Here is a 24,657-nt window from a genome sequence, read left to right on the forward strand (position 1 = left end):
TACTGTTAATAAGTATTTAGATAATAGTGTATCAAAACTGCAGCTGTGGCTAAAACATGATAATTTTCTGTAAAGTATTCTAATACTGGTCAAGGGGTGTGGTGACACACGATACAGCGGTCATGGTGAAACATAAAAACACCTGTGTGGTGGGAAACATTGTTGGTACAGTAAAGATTTGGTATTCAACAGTTTAAATAATCCAGTTTTAGCTTAGTCGATAAAATTTTTTGTATAACTTCTGAGTCATTTTTAAGCTTTGAACTACAGACTCTTTCAAACACAGATATGCTTCAGTGCATGATGTAACATTTCAATAATATGGCAGCCTTGACGGACTAAGGATAATTGAATTTAATTGTAAATATTTTGACAAGTAAACTTTGTACAATGTTCTCCATTGTCAGATCATATAATTAAGCCTTGATGTGCTCAGATTAGTTATTTAGTCACTACAGTCATGAACATGAAAATTACATTAGTATTATTATATATACTTATTTAAATTTAAGTCCTGTAGCTCTGACAGATTTTGACAATACTGAACTCCCTTGACATCTCACTAATATAAAACAAGTTTGGTTCAAGTCTGACAAGGAAAATTATAGTTATCTGACAGAAACAAACAAGGAACTTATTCTAAGGATTTGAAAGATCTGTAACTCTGTAAATGTACCAAATCTGGTGTAAATTGGATGAAATATAGGTTTAAGTGATGAAATAGCTAAAAGCATTTATTCATTGCAAAAAGATGTATACAAGAATAAATTTTGCATCACATTACAAAGACATAGGAAAGTCAAGTCAAAAGATGCTGTATGGTATGGGACCAAAGAGCACCTACATATGAAATTTAAGAAAGATCCATCCATGATTTCTCAAGAAATAGATACATGAATAAACTTTCATTGTTAAAATCCAAGATGGCCACCTGACAGCCATTTTTTCCCCATTCGTCCCAAAATGATCTAAGTACAACAAAGGACTAAAGGGAACCTGTATACAAAATTGGAAAGTGATACATTTAATATGTCTCCAGAACTGGTCACGAGAAACACTGACTGTCAATAACAAAGATGCCTGCCCGTTTTATGATCAGTTTTAAAACTGCCTGTTCACAACAAGGGACCAAGGGAAACATACATACGGAATTAGAGAATTATTTGTTAAATGTTTCTATAGAAATTGTGACAATAAGAATGATTTGTGACTCATAGGCACAGTGATTTGAACAGCCAACCATCTCAAATTCAAAGCAAGAATGTAGAGATTTCAAGGCAGTCTATCCAATTTTTTAATGCAGAATCCAAAGCACTAGAAGTTTTTACAAACAAAATTTTGCTTTTGAATAGGAATTCTGTGTGATAAGAAACAAACCAAGACAATAACATGTGTTTTATAGTTTTATTTTCTAATATTTGTGGCTTTTGTATCTACAAGTCTGTCTACCACACAGCAGATTATCTCCCCTTGTACTCCCCCATAAACTGCAGTTGTCAGTTATATGAAGTGAAAAATACGCTTACAATGAAAATGTGAAGAAATTATGAGCAAATAATAAATGGTAATATTATTATTAAACCAAAATATGAATCAAAAATAAATAAACACATATTTACAAAAAAAAATTGATTTATTAAAATTTTACTTGATAATGTGGACAATTAAATCCTTGGTAAATCACAACCTCGTATACTATAAAAGTTTCACTAAAATAGATCCTTTTAGGATTGCTTCTGATGTCTGAAAAAATGTATTTTAAAAAATATACCACAAACTAATTATGTTTAATAAAATATCAGGATAATATTAATGCTAAAACATCCATTTATCCAATCAAATTTGGTTACAAATGCATGATTTTTTCTGCAGTAAAGTGTACTTGTCTTTTTAATCCTGGCCAAAAGATTTGGTCAAAATACAAAAATACATTTTCTTTTGCTACAAAAAATACCAAGTTATAGACTGAAACAGTCACTATCTAGCAAGATTTTTGAGTAGTACACACTTTCTTCCATGTAAAATTACCATGGTAAATGTATGTGGTAAAACACTTTTAATGGTTACAGTTATATGTACTAACATCAATACTGTATGAACTCACGTAAAAATTCATAAAAAGGCTGATATTTGATTATTGCAGTAAAGTTAAAACACATTTTGGAGAAGATATTAATATTAATACGTAAATATTCTTGTCACCTAATTTGGCATTGAACTATGGTAATGTCAAATCAATCATATTATCAAACTCTAAAACATAAAACTAAATTACTACTTTTCATTTTGACAATAGACATTATAAGTTATAGTTGTATAGTATAAAACCAACATGGTTACAAAAGAAAATATTTTGACAATGAATAGATTTGGTGAGATGAATATTAAGTTTGAATAAAGCAAACACAAAAATGTATCAAACAAAATCTTTTTTTTAAAGATATTATACTTATATTTGTTGCAAAATCTACATAAAGGATTTCAAAGGGAAAAAACAAAAAACAAAAACAAAAAAATGCAGAAAAAACGTTGACTAGAAAAATGAAAAAAATTTGGTTTGTTTAATAATGTACATGAATGCTGAGTGTAGGTCTTTGCATAGTGATGAATATTTCTAATACTGCAAAGATAAACACATTAAAAATGAATCATCTGAAAAATGTTTGTTGAAAGAAAACTGTTGATTTTAAGTCAAAAAGTCTGTGCTGTTCCTTATTGCAGTTATCTCCCTTTACCTTTATCATGAAATATTGTGTTATACTAGTTAAGCACTAACAAGGTAGCCATCATGTCTTCAGGTCACATACATAAAACCTCCTGCCTTTGATTCTGTCATGTTGTCAGTACACATCTGACAGGTCAGTAAGTCTGGTAGAACAATAAATGTAGACCTGATGGTTATTGCTACGATTCTTGTTCTCTATTTTTGATATATCTTCTATTTCCTGCATGTAATAACATAGTAGTAATGTTCAAGCAAAGGCCTAGGTTGATCAACACATCCATCACAGAACTCAAGGATTGAACTGAAATCTTTTAAGTAGCACGGTAACTTTGATTCCTTGATAAAAGCTGGTAAATTTTTCCTCAAAGACATTTTGTCACAGGACATGCACTTTTGACGGAGAAAGGAGATCATGAGGTTTTCGAGATTCTTGATGACCTATGAGGAATCTTCTTCGTGGTCACTTTCGACTGGGGGTTCAATACCAGTCCGCAGTGTCACCTGCACATTTCTGTTGATGCTGATTGCTGGGAAGAAGACGCCAAGAAGACTGGTGAAAGCAATGGGTCCGTGAGGTTCTTCATCAACAAAGTAACTAAGCATGCGTTTGTCAAGGTCAAGTAAGACACCTATAACACTGCCACATTTGATGCCACCCTCTGTTCGGTCATTATGGCTATCATGATGCATGAACCAGCTACGGCTGTCATCAATGTACATACCCCAGCCCTTGTCATCCTTTCCTGGAATCAGAATTAATGTATTAGAGAGATGAGAACAGTAAAACATCAGTGTAATAGAACCCATTAATTCTAAATCTGGTCATTCTTTCCTCACCTCACCACAGCAAAGCAGTTCACTTATAAGGAATGTTCTGGATTTTAATTCTTTCTATAGCAAATTTGAAGGTGGAATTATCAAATTGACATGTTGTGTTCAGGAATTTGTGATGCAGGTAATTTAGTTTACATGAAATAGTAAAGACTTTCACACTGCTAGTCAAATATCAATACATGATTGATTTCTATTGCAATAGAATTCTGCCAGATAATTTGAATTATCAACATCCTAATATTCAACATATTAACTGCCACAATTCTGTAAGAAAGCCTGTGCTATTACAGTGCTTTCATATGGTGAAGAATTCATGTTTCAATTTTTGAATCTATTTACAATGCAAATTTGATTCTAAGCAAATAGAGAGAATGCTGGTTTCTTTAACATGAAAATTCCAACACAATATCTGTAATAGAAAGGAGTTTTTATTTCTGTGTCCCCAACATAACCTAAACCTAAATGTATATCTAATAAATGGTGACAATGATATTGTGATAACTGATTCTGGGAGAGACAGTAAACTGCACGCTATACTGAATCATTATATCACAAAGAGTGTTCTGGTAACTGCCCTTGCTGCACTGTGTGGCTGATTTAAATCCAGTAGTTTTCAGGATTAGTGTGATCATGCAGACAGATGAAAGTATCATTATTGATTGAACAGTTTAAGCCTGTATAACACTTAATGCTTTATGTACATGATGTTATTTAACCAGATAAAACACAACAAAAACACACTCCATTTTCAAGAGAGTTGAGGAGTCTGCACAAACCAGATGCGGCTTCACATCCCCACTCTCTGACATGGTCAATTGAAATAGTGTTACAGACATACTTCTAGTCAGATCTTCAGATAAATTTCAGGAATTGAAATAAGATCAGGGAAGTTAGAACTAATTAGAGCTTCTAATGAAAACAAGATGTCCCAGACTTAATGAATCCTGTATAGCTATGACCCTGTTCTCAGTTACTGACTGTACAGCTATCCCATGGTAGACAATTAAGTCAGGAATCATGGCTATTCTAGCCCTATCCATGCATTATAATCCCTCTAAATTATGCCTTAGCTTTCATATGTTTTTAATAAAATGTTGGCTATCAGTGGACTAGAAATGGTTGGAAGCAATGTAAGGCTTGAATGATTATGTGTTCCACTAACAGTGATGAGAATGTTTGGAATGACATGTACATATCACTCAACATTTTATATGGAGGATTGCCTCAATTTACAAATTTATGTAATATGTTACTCCCTAATAAAACATTTCATAGGAAATCTGCTCCTGCATTCCATCATAGGAAAGCTTATTATTTAATTTAAGAATGAATAAAAAACACTGAGAAACTCCCAAAGTTTATTTTCAAGGGTTTTGTTTTGATAAAATAAAAAGTCTAGTGATACTTGAGGATAAAAAAGGTATAATAATTCTAAATTAAGATGAAGTATCTATGAACCAGTCATTCTGTTACAAAATTTAGGGCCTGATGTATTAGTGTTATCATTTGACTTATATTAATCAATGTTGTTCCCATCATCAAAACCACATTTCTGCTAATAACATGCTATACTGTAAGATAAGTTTGCTTGTATAAAATATCATTACAGGTTCTGTGTATCAGTCTTGATGTGCTGTATGAAGCCACTCAAGGTCACTAACATTGCACCTCACATCAAAGGCAGCACCCATCATATGTACTGATTTTGAACTAAATTGCTTACTTTGACAGATGTTACCTTCTTCCCGATACAGTGTTTAGACAGATTACATTCCAACAATGTCACCTTCACCTCCCTCCCCATCACACACAACATTCTGACAGTATTATCTCTTGTCTGTGACAGTCTACATTCTGTCAGTATCATTACACCTTCCTGTGACGGTCTTCATACTGTCAGTATTATCCAACCTCCCTGTTACAGTCCATATACTGACAGTATCATCCTACCCCCTCTTTTTGAGACAAAGTGCTAACAGTATCAGCTCCCAGCCAAGCCACCCCCTATCCCTGAGAGAGATTACATTTTAATCCTAATCTAACCTCTTCTTAAAGGAAGACTATATACAACAAGCACTTTTCCCTTTTCTCATATCACAGTCAGTTTCATTAGCACACACTCTAGACCTAGAAGCCATAAAGGACACTGCTCATTTAATAAATTATACCTTAATTTATCACAAGTTTTGCTGCATCAACATTTGCTGGTGCACTTTTTCATCATGAAAAAATACCCTGTACATTAGATCTTCTACTGAGGTATGGATGCAGAGCGCAAATTAGCTGTACTGCTTCACATTTCTCCCTCTCCCTTAAGACTCTTAAGGATCTGCGTGTCATGTTTTTCTTGGGATAAAAATCTCCAGAAGATGGTTTTGGACATGTGTTATCAGCTAACAATTATCTCATAGCCTATTGACATTTGAATATTTTTTTTAAAACATTTGATTTTTTTCCCCCCAAATGTCAACATTCACTTTTTCAGCATAAGATAATGATAAGTAATGACAAGTAACAGGAAATCTCTCTGGCTTTACTTCCATCTGTGGCAACACCAAGATTATTAGCCACTTATTTACTCCGAAAAATTCCAAAATACACACAGCAGATAAAGGTACATTGATAAAAAGGAATAAATTGCTAATTAAGACATGTGTGCTATGAAAGCCCTGATACAGTAACATAACATTGTACAACAGAACTACATTATACAGTAAAACATGGGTTTCCCTTTCTGTTTTCTCTTATTTTTCATACACTGGCATCGTCATTTTTAAATAGCACACCAAAAGGTAAAAATTGATTGGATTTTCAGAAAATTAAAAGAAATTATCCTACTTTTACTTAATTGAAAATTTCAAAAATTGAAATTCAAAGTATATGCAACCTTGTAATGGTGAAATTGTTTCTAAGTCTCATAATGGTGAAATTGTTTCTAAGTGTGTGCTGACTACAGCAATAGGATATGATGAGTAATTGATAATTGATAATGCATGCCTCAAAGTAATGTAGTGTTGTAATTATTCTGACACTGCCATTTTTCTTCTCTGTAGGTGGCATTCTCACTTTGTTGAATGTAATTCTCTAAAGAAGACTTCATTTGGAAAATCATTTTGATTGGATTTTAAAACGAAGAAGGAGCATCATTAAAACAATGTGTTGGTGAGAGTGAGGATAATGAATCCAGGCTAACACTGACTTAGTTATAACAGTAGGCATACTTCTATTTTACACTTGCATTACAGATGCAGAATGGCTGAGAATATGAATGAAGGAAGTTGCGTAACAAATAAGAGTTTGACAAGTGCACCTTACAACCCTAAATCCAGCAAGTAGACCTGACTTATTTATATAGTTGGTTTTATTACTGGCAGAAGGGATTCAGCATTAAGAGCTTCGTTTATGATAACTATACAGTAATGAAGGTTATTATTACCACTGTAACTGATTAACTTGTTCTGTTACAGAATGAATGAATTATTCATAGAATAGGTCGGAGTGAACAGTGCCAGCATGTTAACGCTGTCCCTCGATATCTATTTCTAATGTCTCAGTCTCGCTGATTGGACCCTTGGGGACCAATGAGATCATCCAACTGTTGCTCTGAAAAGTTCTTTTAACCTTTCAATAATCTTTAGTCAATTTGAAATTAACAAAGGAAATGTTCACATAATTCTTTTCAGAACACTAGAGAAGTAATTGCTATTTCAGAAGTGTACATCTATATTAAAAAAAATTCCTTCTCTAGAAATTATGACACAGTATTTAAAGTTTTGTATACAGAAATACAGAAACATCTTAATAACATTATAACTGATAAAGTTTTTTCAAAGAGAACATACCAAGCATCATCATTTTGTCAATGTCAAATCGTGCAATGCCCACAGCTGGATCTGTGTGGTTGTCGTAACGATCGATGACAATCTCCCAGTAGTGGACACCTTTTGAGAACCCTGTACTTCCAAGGACGACGCGGTGGTCAAAACTGTTACAAGTGGCAGTCAAGTTTTCATTGGAAAAAATGATGTCTGGATGTGAAGCAGATGGATCAAACTGAAACCAGGCAACTAAAAAAAAAGGAAGTTTATCAGACAATGGTCATGAAGTGCATAAAGACCTCCAAAAATATGGTTCTTGTTTGTGTGTAAAAGCTATCAAATATGTTGAACATGTAATCACAAGCACTGAAAGGGAATAATAATAATTGTTTAGGTGGAGTAGTCCTTGGCATTTACCTATCATCTATCACCTGAAATGAAAGGGAGATAATAACCATAGACATGTATTATCATGCTATTGAAGAATCCATGTACTGTTAAACAATTATGTGTTGTGTGAGATCTATTTTCACATTACCAGTAATTTGTAAGGAGAGTCAGTTGCTAACTCTGGATATCATTCATGCTGATTTGGTTACCTTGAAGAGTCCAGGTCTCTACTAGCTCATTATTTGTGAATTTAAAGTCATTTCTAAAATACATCTAAAGGGGTAAGATTTTGAAATTAAGCACATATATGCATTCACGAAATCTATGTGATTTACAGTGTGTAGAGTAACAAGGGAGATAATTCTAGGCATTTATTGTCATGTAAACTAAGAATCCATGTACTGGGTATGTAATCTAAATAAGTCTGTCAGGCATGTACTGTAAGGGTGAGATTTGTCTGATTCAGTCTGTCATCAGATGTAAAAAGGACAATGTTAAAGAGCAGTGTCCAGACAGGCAGCTTACCATTATTACAAAACATATCAGACACTTCTGTAACATATGTGATCCTTTTACACTGTGGTTAAGTACATTAAAAACAGAATGAAAGAAACCCTATGCAACGGTTGTTCTTACAGATGTACTATCTCTATTCAATCATACCCTTCCACCTATAACTATAATCATCTCATTTCATAATGTTGAATACTTTGATAAATACACAGTGGATGTCACTGATGAAGCAGACAATGCGTAATCTGTCTGAACATCTAGTTATCAGCGACAACCTAATGCTGTATCTAAGATGTAGCCTCTATGTAATGGTTTATCCTTAACACTGTGTCTTACATATAATGTTTTATCTTACAAATGGTGATGATTTCTACAAGTCTCTCAAGTCATTCATTTTATGTGTTTGTGATAGCACATTCTTATCACATTAAAAGAAGTATGATGACATCGACAAACAGAAGAAGCAGGCTCAAAGTACACATGCAGCTGAGGTCTATTGTTTTCGATAACATAAACTAAATAGAATTAAACCTCGACCTACAAATTGTCTCGTATCAGTCAAATCTAAGGTCAAACTGTAGAGGAATTTACAAATATAGTTAAATACACTAGAAAAGATATGAGAAGTCCACATGCCATTACATAAATTTTCCAGCCAAGACCTACCATGGACAGAGAAGCATCAATTGAAACACAAAGTAACTCACAGCCAAATCTTTTAGAGAATCTGTCTGAAAGGGGAGGCTGATATCTGATATTGCAGATCCTCCCTAAATCTCATCAAGGATACAGGAATTCAAATGTGGAGGGGATGACTTTGTACAGCAGAATAAACTGAGGAAGTATAGCATTCAGTATATGATCTTTGTGACCTTCACATTATGATGTCACAGCCCCTACTTAGGACATTGACAACCTGACACAGTGGCAAGATGCCCACCTTGTCAGTCAGGAGAAAAAAGAGCAGATTGGTCCCTACCGTGGGAATGTAGCTGAAATGATTAGTGGCTATTACATTTGGCAAGAAAATGAATATGTATGATAGATTTAAATGACAATGGAGACTTATATCCTGCTCTCAAAGGTCTTGCTGAGCATGTCATCCTAATTCACTTCTATTACAATATCACAGGTACACAATTGTACAAATGCCATTGGCCAGTTCTGTGGTATCCATGCTTCTTCTGTATGAAGATGCTGCCAAGTTAACTACTGATGTTAAACTAAATGCTGAGGACATGTAACATAATGAATGTCCCCATACATAACAGTGTTAAAATTAATTTGAAACATTCTTAACTACATTTAGAGCTACTTGCAGGTTTTCCCCCCATATAAATGATACATTTGCAGCAATTTGTCAGGAGTGTAAATTGCTGTAAAATCCTGGCCTGCTGTGAGTAATGGATTACCATGACGGCCCTGGAAATGAGGAGGGACCTATCCCAGGAACAATGCCTTGTCTAGTAGGCCACAAAGTCATCATAGTTACTACAATGCATGTGGGGTAAAATCTCTTCCTTCTTTCACTCACTTTAATCCATCAATGTCATTGGTTCAAAGGCTGTAAGGAGTTTAGTTCTTCTTCATTGTGGATGGAAACATATTCGGGTCAAATGAAAGTGACAGAATTTTATGATTTATTTCTGATTAACATGGACAAGAATAAATATCAAACAGAAATAAAATGAACAACACTACCAGATTGTTATCATGCTGCAAAAATATTACTGTGTCATCAAATTTCAGTTGGTTAATACTGTTTTGTATTACTAGACTCCAGTAAAAACAGAGGGCACACTGATTATAATTAATATCTATATTCTTATAATTACACTCATTCAATGTATGAATCTCATAGAATTCTGTAAAGACTCTTATTATCACCAAGTCTGTGATGTCAAGGTCAACTGTGAAAGTCATTCTGATTGTTTAAATCCATTCTGATGCATTTTACCATTTTAATGACACACCATTTAAGGAAAATGACATTAAGGCGTGTCATGTTGAAGTTACGAGGTTGGCATTACCATTAGATGTTAAAGCATGAGTGTATAATAGGAAGTCATGCAGACATGGAACTCATTAGACCACAAACAAGAATATTGGACAAAGTTTTACTAACAGTGATTCACAACGGTACCAGTCACAAATAAAGGACATATGTGTAAGATGTACTCAAATCAGTAAATTAACTTTGTTAAACTGACAGTAATCTAATACAACTGATAAAAGTACATGTTTTCATTAATAAGAATGCTAATTATTTGTGAACAAACCACTAGACAAATCAAATTATCTCGTAATTAATTGTACAGTTCTGCCAGATTAAAGTGATTTCCCAAAGGTAGGATTGTTTTTGTACCGATTATTTACAGGTATTGTCATCACCACGATTGTCACTGGGAACAATGCCTATAACATGGAGGGGTGTAAAATACACCATACAGAGGACGGACATCTATGGTCAGTGATGTTACTTCATGGCCGTGTCAAAGGTCAGAGCTACATGAGAAGTATATAGGATTTTCCCATCTAAGAGATTAGCAACACTTTATAATGCAAAACAGTAGCCTACCTTCTGCTGTCTGTAAACTGATTGGCTCACTGTAATCACTGTCACCAGCATGGTTGCTAGCCTTTACACGGGCGAAGTATGTACTGTTGAAGTGGAGACCATCGACAGTACAGATTGTTTCTCTTCCAACATACACCACCTAAAATATAAAGTTATGATGACAATGACTAAAAAATAGCTCCATTAAGTCAAACTACCCATAACTCAGTTAAAAAACCCATAATCTTTACCCATTATTAAACCAAAGACAGGTAACAATCCCACTGTTCATGTCTAATCAGATAAAACAATGCTAATTCACCGTCCTATACTGAAATTAAAAAAACCACAAAAAACCACAAAAAACATCTATACCGCTTTTTACATCATATAGTTACACATCAACAAAACGACTCCGGATTAGAAGCCTACAAATTGTTCTTCACATTAAGCACTCGTACACAGACAATTTTCCTTGAAATTCTATTAAGAATTTTTCCAAACAATATAGATACTTTATATTTTAGACACGTTTGTTGCGTTTTAGGAAAATGTTGGTGCTAGAATTTAGATTAAGTTGATTGATAACATAACAAATCTGCTTAAAAGCTTTAACAGAAAGTATGCATGCACAGTGCCATCTCCATTTTGAGTATTCACACAACAGCTGTATGACAAACAATATTTTCTTCTTGCTCAAGGCACAAATTGTGTGGCAAGCGGTTTCATCAACAGGACATTTTTCTATAATGATAGAAATGTTTTAACCAACAACAAATAATTGATATTGAAATAATGTGTCCTGTATAACACAAAATATTTGTAGTGCAGAAACTGTCATTGCTTTTGTGGCTAAAGACAAGGCATGAATACTAAATGCAATGAATAACATATCAGATGGAAGAATTCAGTATATCTAGATATCTACTTATAGATTGATATCTACAGAATTATCAAAGTTCTACATCAGTAAGAAGACCTCTCACATAAATATCTTAAAAGAATTTTTTTTTTATTGAGAGCAATTTTAATCAATGACTTTTTAGATTTATTTGACAGTCTTTTAATATTACAATTCTTAACACATGTTAATGTCATCCCAAACAGCCTAAAAATGGCAGTCTCATGTTTGGCTATAATTAATAAATCACAATTTGAACTGACACTTGGTATACTTTTAATAAGTCATACAGACTTTCCTTATATATCTATTCCAGAGATAAATGACACTGTTAACAGCTGTACCAATTGTAAGGGATGTGGAGCCTGACAGTGGTAGTAGGGGCATTATGGCCCGAGAGAGACCACAGACAATGATGGCTTCCTGTCCACTGTCTGTGGATAGTTCTGAATGGTTTTAGTATTGATAAGTTAAACAGAACCAGTACAACAGCTAGGAGAACAATGAAACAGATGAAGGGTTACTATGTTCTGATGTGTATAGCAACTTCAGTGTCAGATCCTTCCCTTCCATTAAAGGGCTTCACCAGTTTGACCAAGCAGGAAATTAAGAGTGGTCAACTTAGCAGTGCTCCATTATAGATTGAGTCTGTCAGGAATGACCAGAAAATGTAATGGAGCAAAAATAAATACCCTCCTTGTCTAATGTCTAAATTTGTAATGTCTTCTATTACAACAGACATGCAAGAAGGAGCCAACGACGACCAGTTGATGTGTATCCTATATATGGATGTTCATAGGTCAGACTGCTCTGAACATGTAATGGAGCAAGGTAAAGCCTACAGTATCAACCTACCATTATCAATCTGTACCAGTCCAACCAGAAGGATCAGAAACAGGTAAAGCCCCTTGTGTTCCAGAGTCCCAGAGAATCGATTACAAGTGGTTGGTAAGAAGGGTGAAGTTAATACAATGGGCTATTTACAGAGCACCAGGTCAGTATGACATGTACAATGTAATGATAATCACTTTAGAATTATGGGAATTTAGTTTGAAGGCTTAAAGGATCCTCTTATAGGTTTCTTAGAATCTGGTGTAACCAGAAACAGAAATCTTTGAAAGGTCATCATGTTCTTAATGTCATGACATAAATACACAACTTGGATAATGATCAATAGTAGATCATGTCCCTATGAGTTTCATCATCTCAGCAATGTGACAATGACCACTAGGCTAAAACTACCAGGTTCAACAAGTGACATGATTAACAGGCTATAACACTGTCAACAGAGACCAGGACATAAAAGTCAAACATATTAATGTCAACAGAGGTTCCAACAAAAGGACCAAACCTGTCAACAGAGATTGTATACAACAGACCTAAACAAAATGGCCAAATCTGTCAACACAGGTTGTATACAACAGACCAAAACAAAAGGGCCAAACCTGTCAACAAAGGTTGTTACAACAGACCAAAACAAAAGGGCCAAACCTGTCAACAGGATTTGTATACAACAGACCAAAACAAAAGGGCCAAACCTGTCAACAGGATTTGTATACAACAGACCAAAACAAAAGGGCCAAACCTGTCAACAAAGGTTGTATACAACAGACCAAAACAAAAGGGCCGAACCTGTCAACAAAGGTTGTTACAACAGACCAAAACAAAAGGGCCAAACCTGTCAACAAAGGTTGTTACAACAGACCAAAACAAAAGGGCCAAACCTGTTAATAGGGTTTATATACCACATATAGAGACAGAAGGACTAGATCTGTCAATAGGGTTTGATTACCACAAACAGAAACAGAAGGACTAACCATTTCAATAGGGTTTGATTACCACAAACAGAAACAGAAGGACTAACCATTTCAATAGGGTTTGATTACCACAAACAGAAAAAGAAGGACTAACCATTTCAATAGGGTTTGATTACCACAAACAGAAACGGAAGGACTAACCATTTCAATAGGGTTTGATTACCACAAACAGAAACAGAAGGACTAACCATTTCAATAGGGTTTGATTACCACAAACAGAAACAGAAGGACTAACCATTTCAATAGGGTTTGATTACCACAAACAGAAACAGAAGGACTAACCATTTCAATAGGGTTTGATTACCACAAACAGAAACAGAAGGACTAACCATTTCAATAGGGTTTGATTAACACAAACAGAAACAGAAGGACTAACCATTTCAATAGGGTTTGATTACCACAAACAGAAACAGAAGGACTAACCATTTCAATAGGGTTTGATTACCACAAACAGAAACAGAAGGACTAGACCTGTCAATAGGGTTTGATTACCACAAACAGAAACAGAAGGACTAACCATTTCAATAGGGTTTGATTACCACAAACAGAAACAGAAGGACTAACCATTTCAATAGGGTTTGATTACCACAAACAGAAACAGAAGGACTAACCATTTCAATAGGGTTTGATTAACACAAACAGAAACAGAAGGACTAACCATTTCAATAGGGTTTGATTAACACAAACAGAAACAGAAGGACTAGACCTGTCAATAGGGTTTGATTACCATAAACAGAAACAGAAGGACTAACCATTTCAATAGGGTTTGATTACCACAAACAGAAACAGAAGGACTAACCATTTCAATAGGGTTTGATTACCACAAACAGAAACAGAAGGACTAACCATTTCAATAGGGTTTGATTAACACAAACAGAAACAGAAGGACTAACCATTTCAATAGGGTTTCTTTGTCACATATAGAGACAGACAGGCTAAAATTGTCCAAAGAGGTTATTTACCACAAACAATGACAAATGGGCCAAACTTGAAAACAGGAATTGATTAGTATGGGCAACGGCAAAATGGTCAAAGCTGAGAACAGAGATTGTATATAATGGTTGAAAAACACACTTTATTGTAGGAATCAAATACGTGTAGTGCAAAAGTCAACTTTGCAAGCTTATATACAAACTGAATCATAAAGAAAATTTACAGTAATAATTTTCAGGTTTTAAGGTGTAAATTTTATGCACTTTTAGGATTTATGATTAGGAATGAGCACAGATCTGCTCGATACTGGAGGCTTACAGGATCAGGAATGAGCACAGATCTTTAAGAGCAAAGTGAAGACATTTAATTAAATTCACTGCTTGATACTGGAGGTTTACAGGATCAGGAATGAGCACAGATCTTTAAGAGCAAAGTGAAGACATTTAATTAAATTAACTGCTACTTGAGGTTTACAGGATCAGGAAAGAGCACAGATCTTTAAGAGCAAAGTGTAGACATTTAATTAAATTCACTGCTTGATACTGAAGGTTTACAGGATCAGGAATGAGCACAGATCTTTAAGAGCAAAGTGAAGACATTTAATTAAATTCACTTTGATAGAGTTTACAAAGGAATGAGCACAGATCTTTAAGAGCAAAGTGAAGACATTTAATTAAATTCACTGCTCAATACTGGAGGTTTACAGAATCAGGAATGAGCACAGATCTTTAAGAGAAAAGTGAAGATGTTTAATTAAATTCACTGCTCGATACTGGAGGTTTACAGAATCAGGAATGAGCACAGATCTTTAAGAGAAAAGTGAAGATGTTTAATTAAATTCACTACTCGATACCCGAGGTTTCAGAATCTACAAATGTAAAGTTTAGTTTGCATGATTTGGCTTTTCTAAACACTAGGGCATAGTAATACTAAATTTGTTCAGATTTTTTTTTTTTTTTTTATTTTTCAAAATGATTAAAAGAAAAAACACAAACTTGGTTTTAAAAAGACAGCTTCACTATCAACAGCTAACCATTTAATTCTCAGCTATTTCTAAATTAATGACGGAATTCGGTTAATTAAATTGCTAAGCCTAGAAACATACTCAAGGCCGTTTCACTTTTTATGTTTCAAGACCAATTTAATAATATTGTCCACACACACCACACATGTAGCTAGTTTGGCCAATACGGTTGGGCTCAGAGACAATCTTCTAGGAAAATTTGATGCACCATTCTTGTACGGGAAATTCAATTGAACAAAAGTCTGATCCGACCAATGACATTATTGGGAGCTGAGTGTAGATTAGTCTAACAAACAAGCAAATCTCATCATATTTTGTACTGGCTGCTGACAGGTTTTATCAAAATGTATGAAGGATGGGATGGTTAACGGTGGGCACTGAAGTAAAAATGAATGTCTGATGGATTTAAATGACGACAATGACAAACACCATCTTGTTACGAGGACAGCTTTCACCAAGTGTTCTGGGTGTTTCCCTTCAATTATATCATGTAATCCTTCCAAATATGGTTACAGAAATGTTACAATAATTCTAGTCTAGCTGCCTTATCTTGCCCAATGAAGGGGTGTATGGCTTGAAAAAATAGAAATTGTTTTCAATGTCAGAACTGTGACCTTGGCAGCTGCCAAAAGCCACTTGAGATTGCTCACACTTGCTTGGCGTCAAAGGTACTTAGGACAGCAAAACAATCGCAGTCAGCACACGAAAGGAAAGTCAATAAAAGAAAGAAAAAAATGAACAACACAGCAACATTGCTACACCTTCGAGTGATTTGGTTTTCTGGTTTAAGAGTTGGAACACTCCAATCCAGAAGATAAGTTGCGAACACGGACAATTCCATTAAAATGTTATGGCTCTGTAGTAGAATTGATGTAAGTACCAACAAACAATCATGATTTCACACAGACTTTCAAAACCAAACTTTAAAAGCATCAAAATAACATCTCTGAATGGTTACACACACGTTTCCTTACCTCATCTATTGTTTTTACATGCTGTAAGTTTAGATTTCTCAAAATAAAGTATCTTATCATTGCTGTATATTTATGGTAATCTGATAACATTAAACAACACTGTATTACAACACACTTCACAGATCAGTGTTTTGGAATCATTCAGAGTGTTATGTCCCAAACAATTAGATTTCCTTTATGTTTCCTTTACGTCTACTTTCGGCTTCAGGTTTTGATAAAATGATGCTAATCCCCCCTAATCTGCTTATTGTTCAGGGACTAGTTATTGAGCAAACTTGAGTTACTGCATCCAAATGAATTTATTTCATAGCAACAAAGGTTTTCATCTAAATTTTAACATTATTTAAGAAAGCAGTGTGTGATATTATACTTTGTTTGGTCCAAGGTAACTCAATAATAATTTTTATAACCACAGTTTTATTGTGACCTTAATGTTTGACTTTTTGCCCAAATAAGCAATCCCAGAGAAGCACTACCTAATTAGAAATCGGAGCATGAGTTTGACTTTGATCTGTCCAATGGAACTTTTATTTTGTCCATAAACAGCAATTCTGAACAGTTTTCTATTTATAGTAAAAGTGAACTTAACATTTCACCTTTCAACCCCAAAGCAATTGCAAGCATGCATTCCTTATAAGAAAGCAGTGTGTAAAGATTCAGTCTGGTCAGTCCGCTTGAATTGAAACAGATGGAAAGCAACAATTAAAGTTCCACTGTTTTTTTTACAGTTGAGGGATAGTTAGTCCATCTTGTATTTAATTTTATCAAATGACCTTACCAGAGAAGCTAGCTATCTTACGAAGGTACTTTTTTATAATTTAAGATATCTGTACAAATTTTACATGTCACATGTACCAATTTTAAAGTTTCAGGTACTGCGTATACATATAGTGACATGTACCAAGTTCAAATCAGTACAGCTATCATCTTACAGTTTCAGAAATAGCATTGTAGTTAAACTTATAATCTCATCGTACAGTATAGCATTATTGTACCGTTTGTTATAACTTATAACTTCATTGTACATTATAGCATTATTGTACAGTTTGTATCAATTTAATGTACAGTATAACTTTATTGTTCATTAAAGGATAGCTTTACCGTACAGTGTTTTGTAAATATATTGCACTGTTCATTAAGAAATCTGTAACAAAGTGTAAACTGTATGTGTACTGTGTAAAATGAATGTTACCTGCAATAATATAGATTTAATAATGTTAATTTCCACTTGGACATCTCCATGATATCATTGAAGGTCAGTTGACATACCCTTCACCTCAAAAAGTACCTCCCATCCACCACAAAATACCTCAACCACCAAATAAATACCACATCCACTACATAAAGTGCCTCACCCACTACATAAAGTGCCTCACCCACTACATAAAGTGCCTCACCCACTACATAAAGTGCCTCACCCACTACATAAAGTGCCTCACCCACTACATAAAGTGCCTCACCCACTACATAAAGTGCCTCACCCACCACATAAAGTGCCACACCCACTACATAAAGTGCCTCTCCCATCACTAAAAGTTCCTCACCCACTACATAAAGTGCCTCACCCACTACATAAAGTGACTTACCCACCACATAAAGTGCCTCTCCCATCACTAAAAGTGCCTCATCCACAACATAAAGTGCCACACCCACCACATAAAGTGCCTCTCCCATCACTAAAAGTGCCACACCCACCACATAAAGTGCCTCTCCCATCACTAAAAGTGCCTCACCCATCACATAAGTTTGTCTCCACAGTGATGTACTCTGAATTTGTCCTTTAGTCCTCCTACCCCTACTCCATGACATTCACCATTTGTTACATTTAATTTGTCTGTAATAGTCCCCCTTTTCCAAGTGTGTCACTATTATGACCTCTGAATTTGTACATTAGTCCCCCCACCCCCACTGCATATTTGCTACTGCTTTGTACTCTGAATGCATCCCTTAGTCCCACCAGTTTGTGAATGTTATGAACCATTGTGGTCGTATCTACAACATACCCTAAAGTCCCCTCCATTGCCATCGTCCAGTTCCAGGGAATAATTCTCTACAACGTTGCCGATGTGTGGTTGCCAGGCGATGGTCACACTGTTGTTCTCTGCACTACAGCTCCCTGGGAGGATCATAGGTTTGTTTGGCGCTGGGGAGAGAAAAAACATGTATCAATGGTGACATTACAATGGGCACAATAATAGTACACTCCACCACCCACTGTCAACTTGGCTCTGTTTATAATTCCTGTAATAATAACTGGATGATAAATAGTCTCAATCACTTTCTTATTAACTTCTGCTAGTGTTGATAATGAATTCCTTCCCAAAAATTACATGTTCCAGAAGAATTTCTGTCTATTTTGGACAAGAAAAATCACTTTTTTTTTCTTCAGAAAATGATGAATGAATCTGATCTGGGTTTCTGTACTTTTGTAAAATGTATTGTTATTCAAAAATGTACAGCTGTTACTACCAAGACAGTTTACAACTTTGTGTTAACAATATCAAACAATAGAGTATACATAAAGAAACAATATCTAAATTTCTTCAATATTCCAAAGAAATTGACACAAGTGACTAGGACAAATGACCTTGCTAATAAGGTTTTGATAATAACATATTATCCCTTCCAGATTCACCAGATATGAGGCGTATATACTGTGTTTGTTCATGCATATGGCAACTTGGTTGTAGATTTGTCTGTATGTATCTGACAACTTGGTACAAATATCTTATGTTCTTGACAATTTTGCATCTATCACCCTTCTAAATTCCTTGCATGTAGGGCCCTTCTCAGTTCCTGACAATTTGGACATTTCTTTAATGAGATAAAACATCATATGAAATGAAAATATGCCTGGGAGGAGCTCAAGCATCATAAACAGCATGGGTAGTATAATTACATGTCCCTGACTCTTTGCCAAAGTTTTACAATATTGCTGTTAGATATGACAATCCTGACTGAAATAATGCCTGGAACTCTCTCATCTTAAAGGACAGAATGTCTCAAGTACTTCATTATCACGATCCTCATGACAATGAAAAGATTTCCAAAAATACCGGGTTTATACACACTGGCTTAAAGGGTATAAAACTGACATAAACCATCTCCATTGGTGTCCTTAGATCCAAACCTTGATCAATTTACTGCTGCTATCATAGACACAGCAATTAAATTCTTCCAATTCAAATGCAGACAAAACTTAGTGGTTGAGTAAAGCCAGAGAAGGGAGGTTGGCTGACACAGAATACTGGCACACTTTATATGGCTTTCTATTAGCAATTTAATGCCACAAACTGAGCTGTTAACAGGTGCAAATGATTATAATGAAATCAGACTCCTCTGTAGACACAATGTAAATAATGATAAATTGTGTTTCTTTACATTGATTACAAAAACTAAATTGCTTCACGTTTCTAAAAGGATAGCCAAATAAATAAAGATATCATACATATATGTCTGTCTTCAATTTGTAATATCACAGCTGAGCTTTTTCACAGGTGCAGTGACTTTAAGTGTCATTCTTAAAGTTGATATTACACAGACACTGAACGGGTCACCTTAAAAATTCTAGTAGAATAAACACAATTAAAAGAGCATGCTGGAGCTTCATCACATTTGTTACTGAAATATCAATCTATTCATACCTCAAATGTCTGTGTTTTCCATGTTAAAATTTCTGCATGCTTCATGCAAACATGGCTGCATGCATTCATGAAATATTCTACCTGCTTCTTTCATCTTAACAGATTAGATAAAATATTCTTGGCTTATTTTGATACTTGGCTATCCATGTGTAATACCGACATATGTGTTTGGAATGCCTACAAGAAACAATATTACAATACTCTAGTATGTAGCTCTTATTGTCTCCCATCATTCAATATCCTGCTGTCTGCTCTTTGCTGGACTGAAGACGTCTCAAGCCTTTGAGGGTATGTAAATAGTAATCAATGGAAGCCAATTTCCCACTAAAAATGGTTGAATGTGACTTCAGCAATCAATCCAGTAGCCTTTTCCTTAATTTTTTTCTTCTTCCTAATCGACAATAACTTCATTTGTAGTTTTTCTGAGGCAACAGGGATAAAATGAATGCTTGCTCTACAGTATGTGGCAATGAACAGGGTCAGATGACATTGGTATTTACCAGTTTCTGACAAATTGCCTGAAATAGGTAATTGTGAGTGAAGTCTTGGAAGGATAATTATCACGATGCCAAACAAGGTCGTCTTATATTTTGGAAGGAGACTACAATACAAATGGTCATCTGTATTTACTTTGTAAATTTATGTCTTTCATGTACCAGATACTTTTTTCATCACCAAGCAGAAATATGCCACATATGGTTTTAAGAAGAGAAATCAGTTCAGGAGGGGGTGTACACTCAGCAACAGTAAGCCTCTGTGGTGTCTGCTGCAGTTTATTTGAACTCAATAAAAGCAAAGAAATCAATCTTAAAGCAATAAAGGGCCAGAGTGTGTACTGATCTACTATAGACAATTGTTTAAACAAGTGTTCCAGACTTAAAATCTGAAAAAAAAAACTGCTTCATCGTCCTGCCGCTGCATCTATTTGAAAACAAAGATGGATCCTTTTCATAGTTTTACATATGTGTGAAGTATAGCTTCTTTGCATAATTTGGTCCAAATCTGCTAATACACAGAACTTGTAGATCTGAATAAAACATAAGCTGTAATAATGATGACAAAATATTCCTAATTGGTATGAAAACTAAACAGCTAGGTTAATGATGTCATTACTTATTTCCTGTGGGAAAAACAAGTTTAGGACTTGACAAATTTCCCTCACTCTGGAACTCAAATGGTGATGCTAAGAATGGTTCATGTCATTGGCTTTCCTGATGACCAGTGGATAATATTTTTACAACATCAAATTATACAGAAAAAAATAATAAAAAGTCCTGTGTGCTATTTGTTTGAAACATAGATAAGACGACAGGTAAAATAAAAAGTAAAAATAAAACAACCAGAGAAATAGCTTGAATTTAGAGATCAGACCCTCGGGTCAAATGTCAAAACAGCAGAAAACCTAAACAGACAAAAAAACGTGGCAGTTGGTTGATTGATGAGGGGTACAAAGATTACACAGTCCTCCACCTGATATAACCAGTCTAGCATTACTGACAGCAAAATCATAACTCATGGTCCCAACTGCCTTCCCATGGCTGAATATCAATTCTCTACCTTCCTTATGGTACACACTGACAGAAAAATCATCATACCTGATAAAAAGTCCCAGTTTGTCAAAATTTTAAAAATTCCCTAAAAAAAAATCAGAAAGCAGACCTGCTGTGAGTTGTTGAGATTATTACAGGACTGATGTACCAGCATCAGGCTACCAAAGGAGAACAATCTAATACACTGGATTCCATGAACATGAAATAGTTTGTGTAATATATATTGCCATCACATTACTTATGATATCAGAATTGTGCATTAAATTTCTAACTGAATTATGATGATTGAAAATCTCAATGACATGGTGATAAAATGTCCTGTGATATTGGTGGCTAGGACACACATGGTGTGGGGTTAGTATCTCTAGGGTAGCTAGTCACACATAACACATTCATGACATTACACATCACATGGCCATATAGAAATTTATTAAACTGGTATATCAAAACTACCAAACAAAACTGATTCTTTATTGACCCTTTCAACCACAGATCCAGAGTAGACTGTCTGTGTGATTGATGTGGACATGTCGAATGACACTTATACGGTTGTAAGGGTCACACCAATCATCTTTTTGATGAATTATCTTCAGCAGATCCAACATAATCTTAGAAAGTGTCAAAACAAGCATAAGCAATCCCCTAGAGCCATGTACCATTAACAACTTTCCCTACCTCGAAATAGAACATTTAATGAAAAGATAACAGAATGAAATAATTAGAATAAAGATGTTGTTGACAGCAAACACAAATGGCATAGCAGACAACACAGAATGAACAAAAAAATACGGCTGAAAGAGTTCCATCTAGAACTGTGTTACTGTAAGCATGCCTTAAAATAACTTACCAACGACACCCTCTAATGACAGAACAAGAAACAAACACATGATACTTAAATGTCATCAACATATAATACACCAACAGTACATCAACTTCTGTAAATCAAACTTTCATCCTACATCAATTTGTTTTATCTGGGCACCAGATTTTTGTGATGTATCACATGGGACACGCCTACCATCATGCTCCAGGTTGATTTTTGAAGTTTGCATTGTTTTTATTTCTGGTGACTTTAAACTAACAGTATCTTTTGGTCCCTATAGTAGTACATAAATTAAAATGATGACAGATTTTGTGATTTCAATCTTTAAGACAAGTTGAAAATATTACAATGGTCCAGTATTTATGTCACCTACACTGATGATTGATACGTAAAGTGAAGTGATCCAGCTACTGTAGCAAGTAACTTGGTGAGGGGGAAGGATGTCTAGTATATCTTATCTAGTCGTAGACATTGTTACTAGGGGGAGGGACATCTAGTATATCTTATCTAGTTGTAGACATTGTTACTAGGGGGAAGGACATCTGTTATATCTATCTAGTTGTAGACATTGTTACTAGGGGGAAGGACGTCTAGTATATCTTATCTAGTTGTAGACATTGTTACTAGGGGGAGGGACGTCTAGTATATCTTATCTAGTTGTAGACATTGTTACTAGGGGGAAGGACATCTGTTATATCTATCTAGTTGTAGACATTGTTACTAGGGGGAGGGACATCTAGTATATCTTATCTAGTTGTAGACATTGTTACTAGGGGGAAGAACATCTGTTATATCTATCTAGTTGTAGACATTGTTAATAGGGGGAGGGACGTCTAGTATATCTTATCTAGTTGTAGACATTGTTACTAGGGGGAAGGACGTCTAGTATATCTTATCTAGTTGTAGACATTGTTACTAGGGGGAGGGACATCTAGTATATCTTATCTAGTTGTAGACCTTGTTACTAGGGGGAGGGACATCTAGTATATCTTATCTAGTTGTAGACATTGTTACTAGGGGTAGGGACGTCTAGTATATCTTATCTAGTTGTAGACATTGTTACTAGGGGGAGGGACGTCTAGTATATCTTATCTAGTTGTAGACAATAGACATTGTTACTAGGGGGAGGGACGTCTAGTATATCTTATCTAGTTGTAGACATTGTTACTAGGGGGAGGGACATCTAGTATATCTTATCTAGTTGTAGACATTGTTACTAGGGGGAGGGACGTCTAGTATATCTTATCTAGTTGTAGACATTGTTACTAGGGGGAGGGACATCTAGTATATCTTATCTAGTTGTAGACATTGTTACTAGGGGGAGGGACGTCTAGTTTATCTGATCTAGTTGTAGACATAATACATTGTTACTGTCCTGACTAATTTTTTAAGCAGTATCTAATTGTAAGCAGTTAACATACTTAACCTTAACTTAGTTTGATTTCTCAGACTTTTTAGTGCCAGCCAATAATGAATGTATGGAAATCTGGATACAAAGTACAGACAGCTATTATGTCTGTTATTCATGAGATGAATAATATGTACCATGTGCTACAATCATCTGCCATCACCCCTGCCCCATTTCCATCCATACAGTAATCATGTTATGTCCTCCCATAGAAAACTAATTATCACATTGAATGTCTGTTGAAATTTCTTCGTTTCAGTAATATATTAAATAGACCATCAGTGCATTAATCATTCTTCTGTGTCTATCTACTTACAGACAGAAATTTCATAGCTCTGTATTCACCAAACAGTGTGTAAACCTCTCACATCTTGTGCATGCTCAGGTTCATTACATGGAAGTGTTTCTACAAACTATATTCTAACATACAGAGGCTTTCAATCCCATGACAAAACACTACATGTCTTTTTTTATCTCTGACTGATAAAAACTTTTGGAGAAAACGTTTGAAATAGAAATATTTTGGACAGAATATACATAAGTTATCTTTTAAAGTGTCAAGTCTTGATATAAACCCTTATTTGAATATCAAATAACCTCCATCTGGAAGTAAATGAAAGATAAATTAGACAACCAACGGAAATGTCAACGACAATTTGACCTGAAAACATCCTGCTGACCTAGACTCTTCCTCCCGAATAAACCTGGACCTGGAGGCTTGTTTATCACTGATTAAGTCACTGGAA

At 34.9% G+C, this 24,657-nt stretch overlaps 1 protein-coding gene across 1 annotated transcript in view; it reads right to left on the reverse strand.

Moving 5' to 3' along the window:
- Nucleotides 1-2,523: 2,523 nt before the first annotated feature.
- Nucleotides 2,524-24,657, reverse strand: part of LOC132558758 (E3 ubiquitin-protein ligase TRIM9-like) — a gene marked incomplete at its 5' end in the record, with an annotated part of 54,900 nt that continues 32,766 nt past the window's right edge. The window contains 5 exons of the mRNA XM_060223359.1: nucleotides 2,524-3,468; nucleotides 7,402-7,626; nucleotides 10,859-10,997; nucleotides 18,490-18,629; nucleotides 22,528-22,539. Of these exons, the coding sequence (XP_060079342.1) occupies nucleotides 3,164-3,468; nucleotides 7,402-7,626; nucleotides 10,859-10,997; nucleotides 18,490-18,629; nucleotides 22,528-22,539 (821 nt within the window). The remainder of the gene's footprint in view (nucleotides 3,469-7,401; nucleotides 7,627-10,858; nucleotides 10,998-18,489; nucleotides 18,630-22,527; nucleotides 22,540-24,657) is intronic.

The sequence above is a fragment of the Ylistrum balloti genome, unplaced genomic scaffold, assembly GCF_031769215.1.
Source record: "Ylistrum balloti isolate Yb309-2 unplaced genomic scaffold, AGI_CSIRO_Ybal_v1 Utg369660, whole genome shotgun sequence".
In the NCBI taxonomy this organism is placed as follows: domain Eukaryota; kingdom Metazoa; phylum Mollusca; class Bivalvia; order Pectinida; family Pectinidae; genus Ylistrum; species Ylistrum balloti.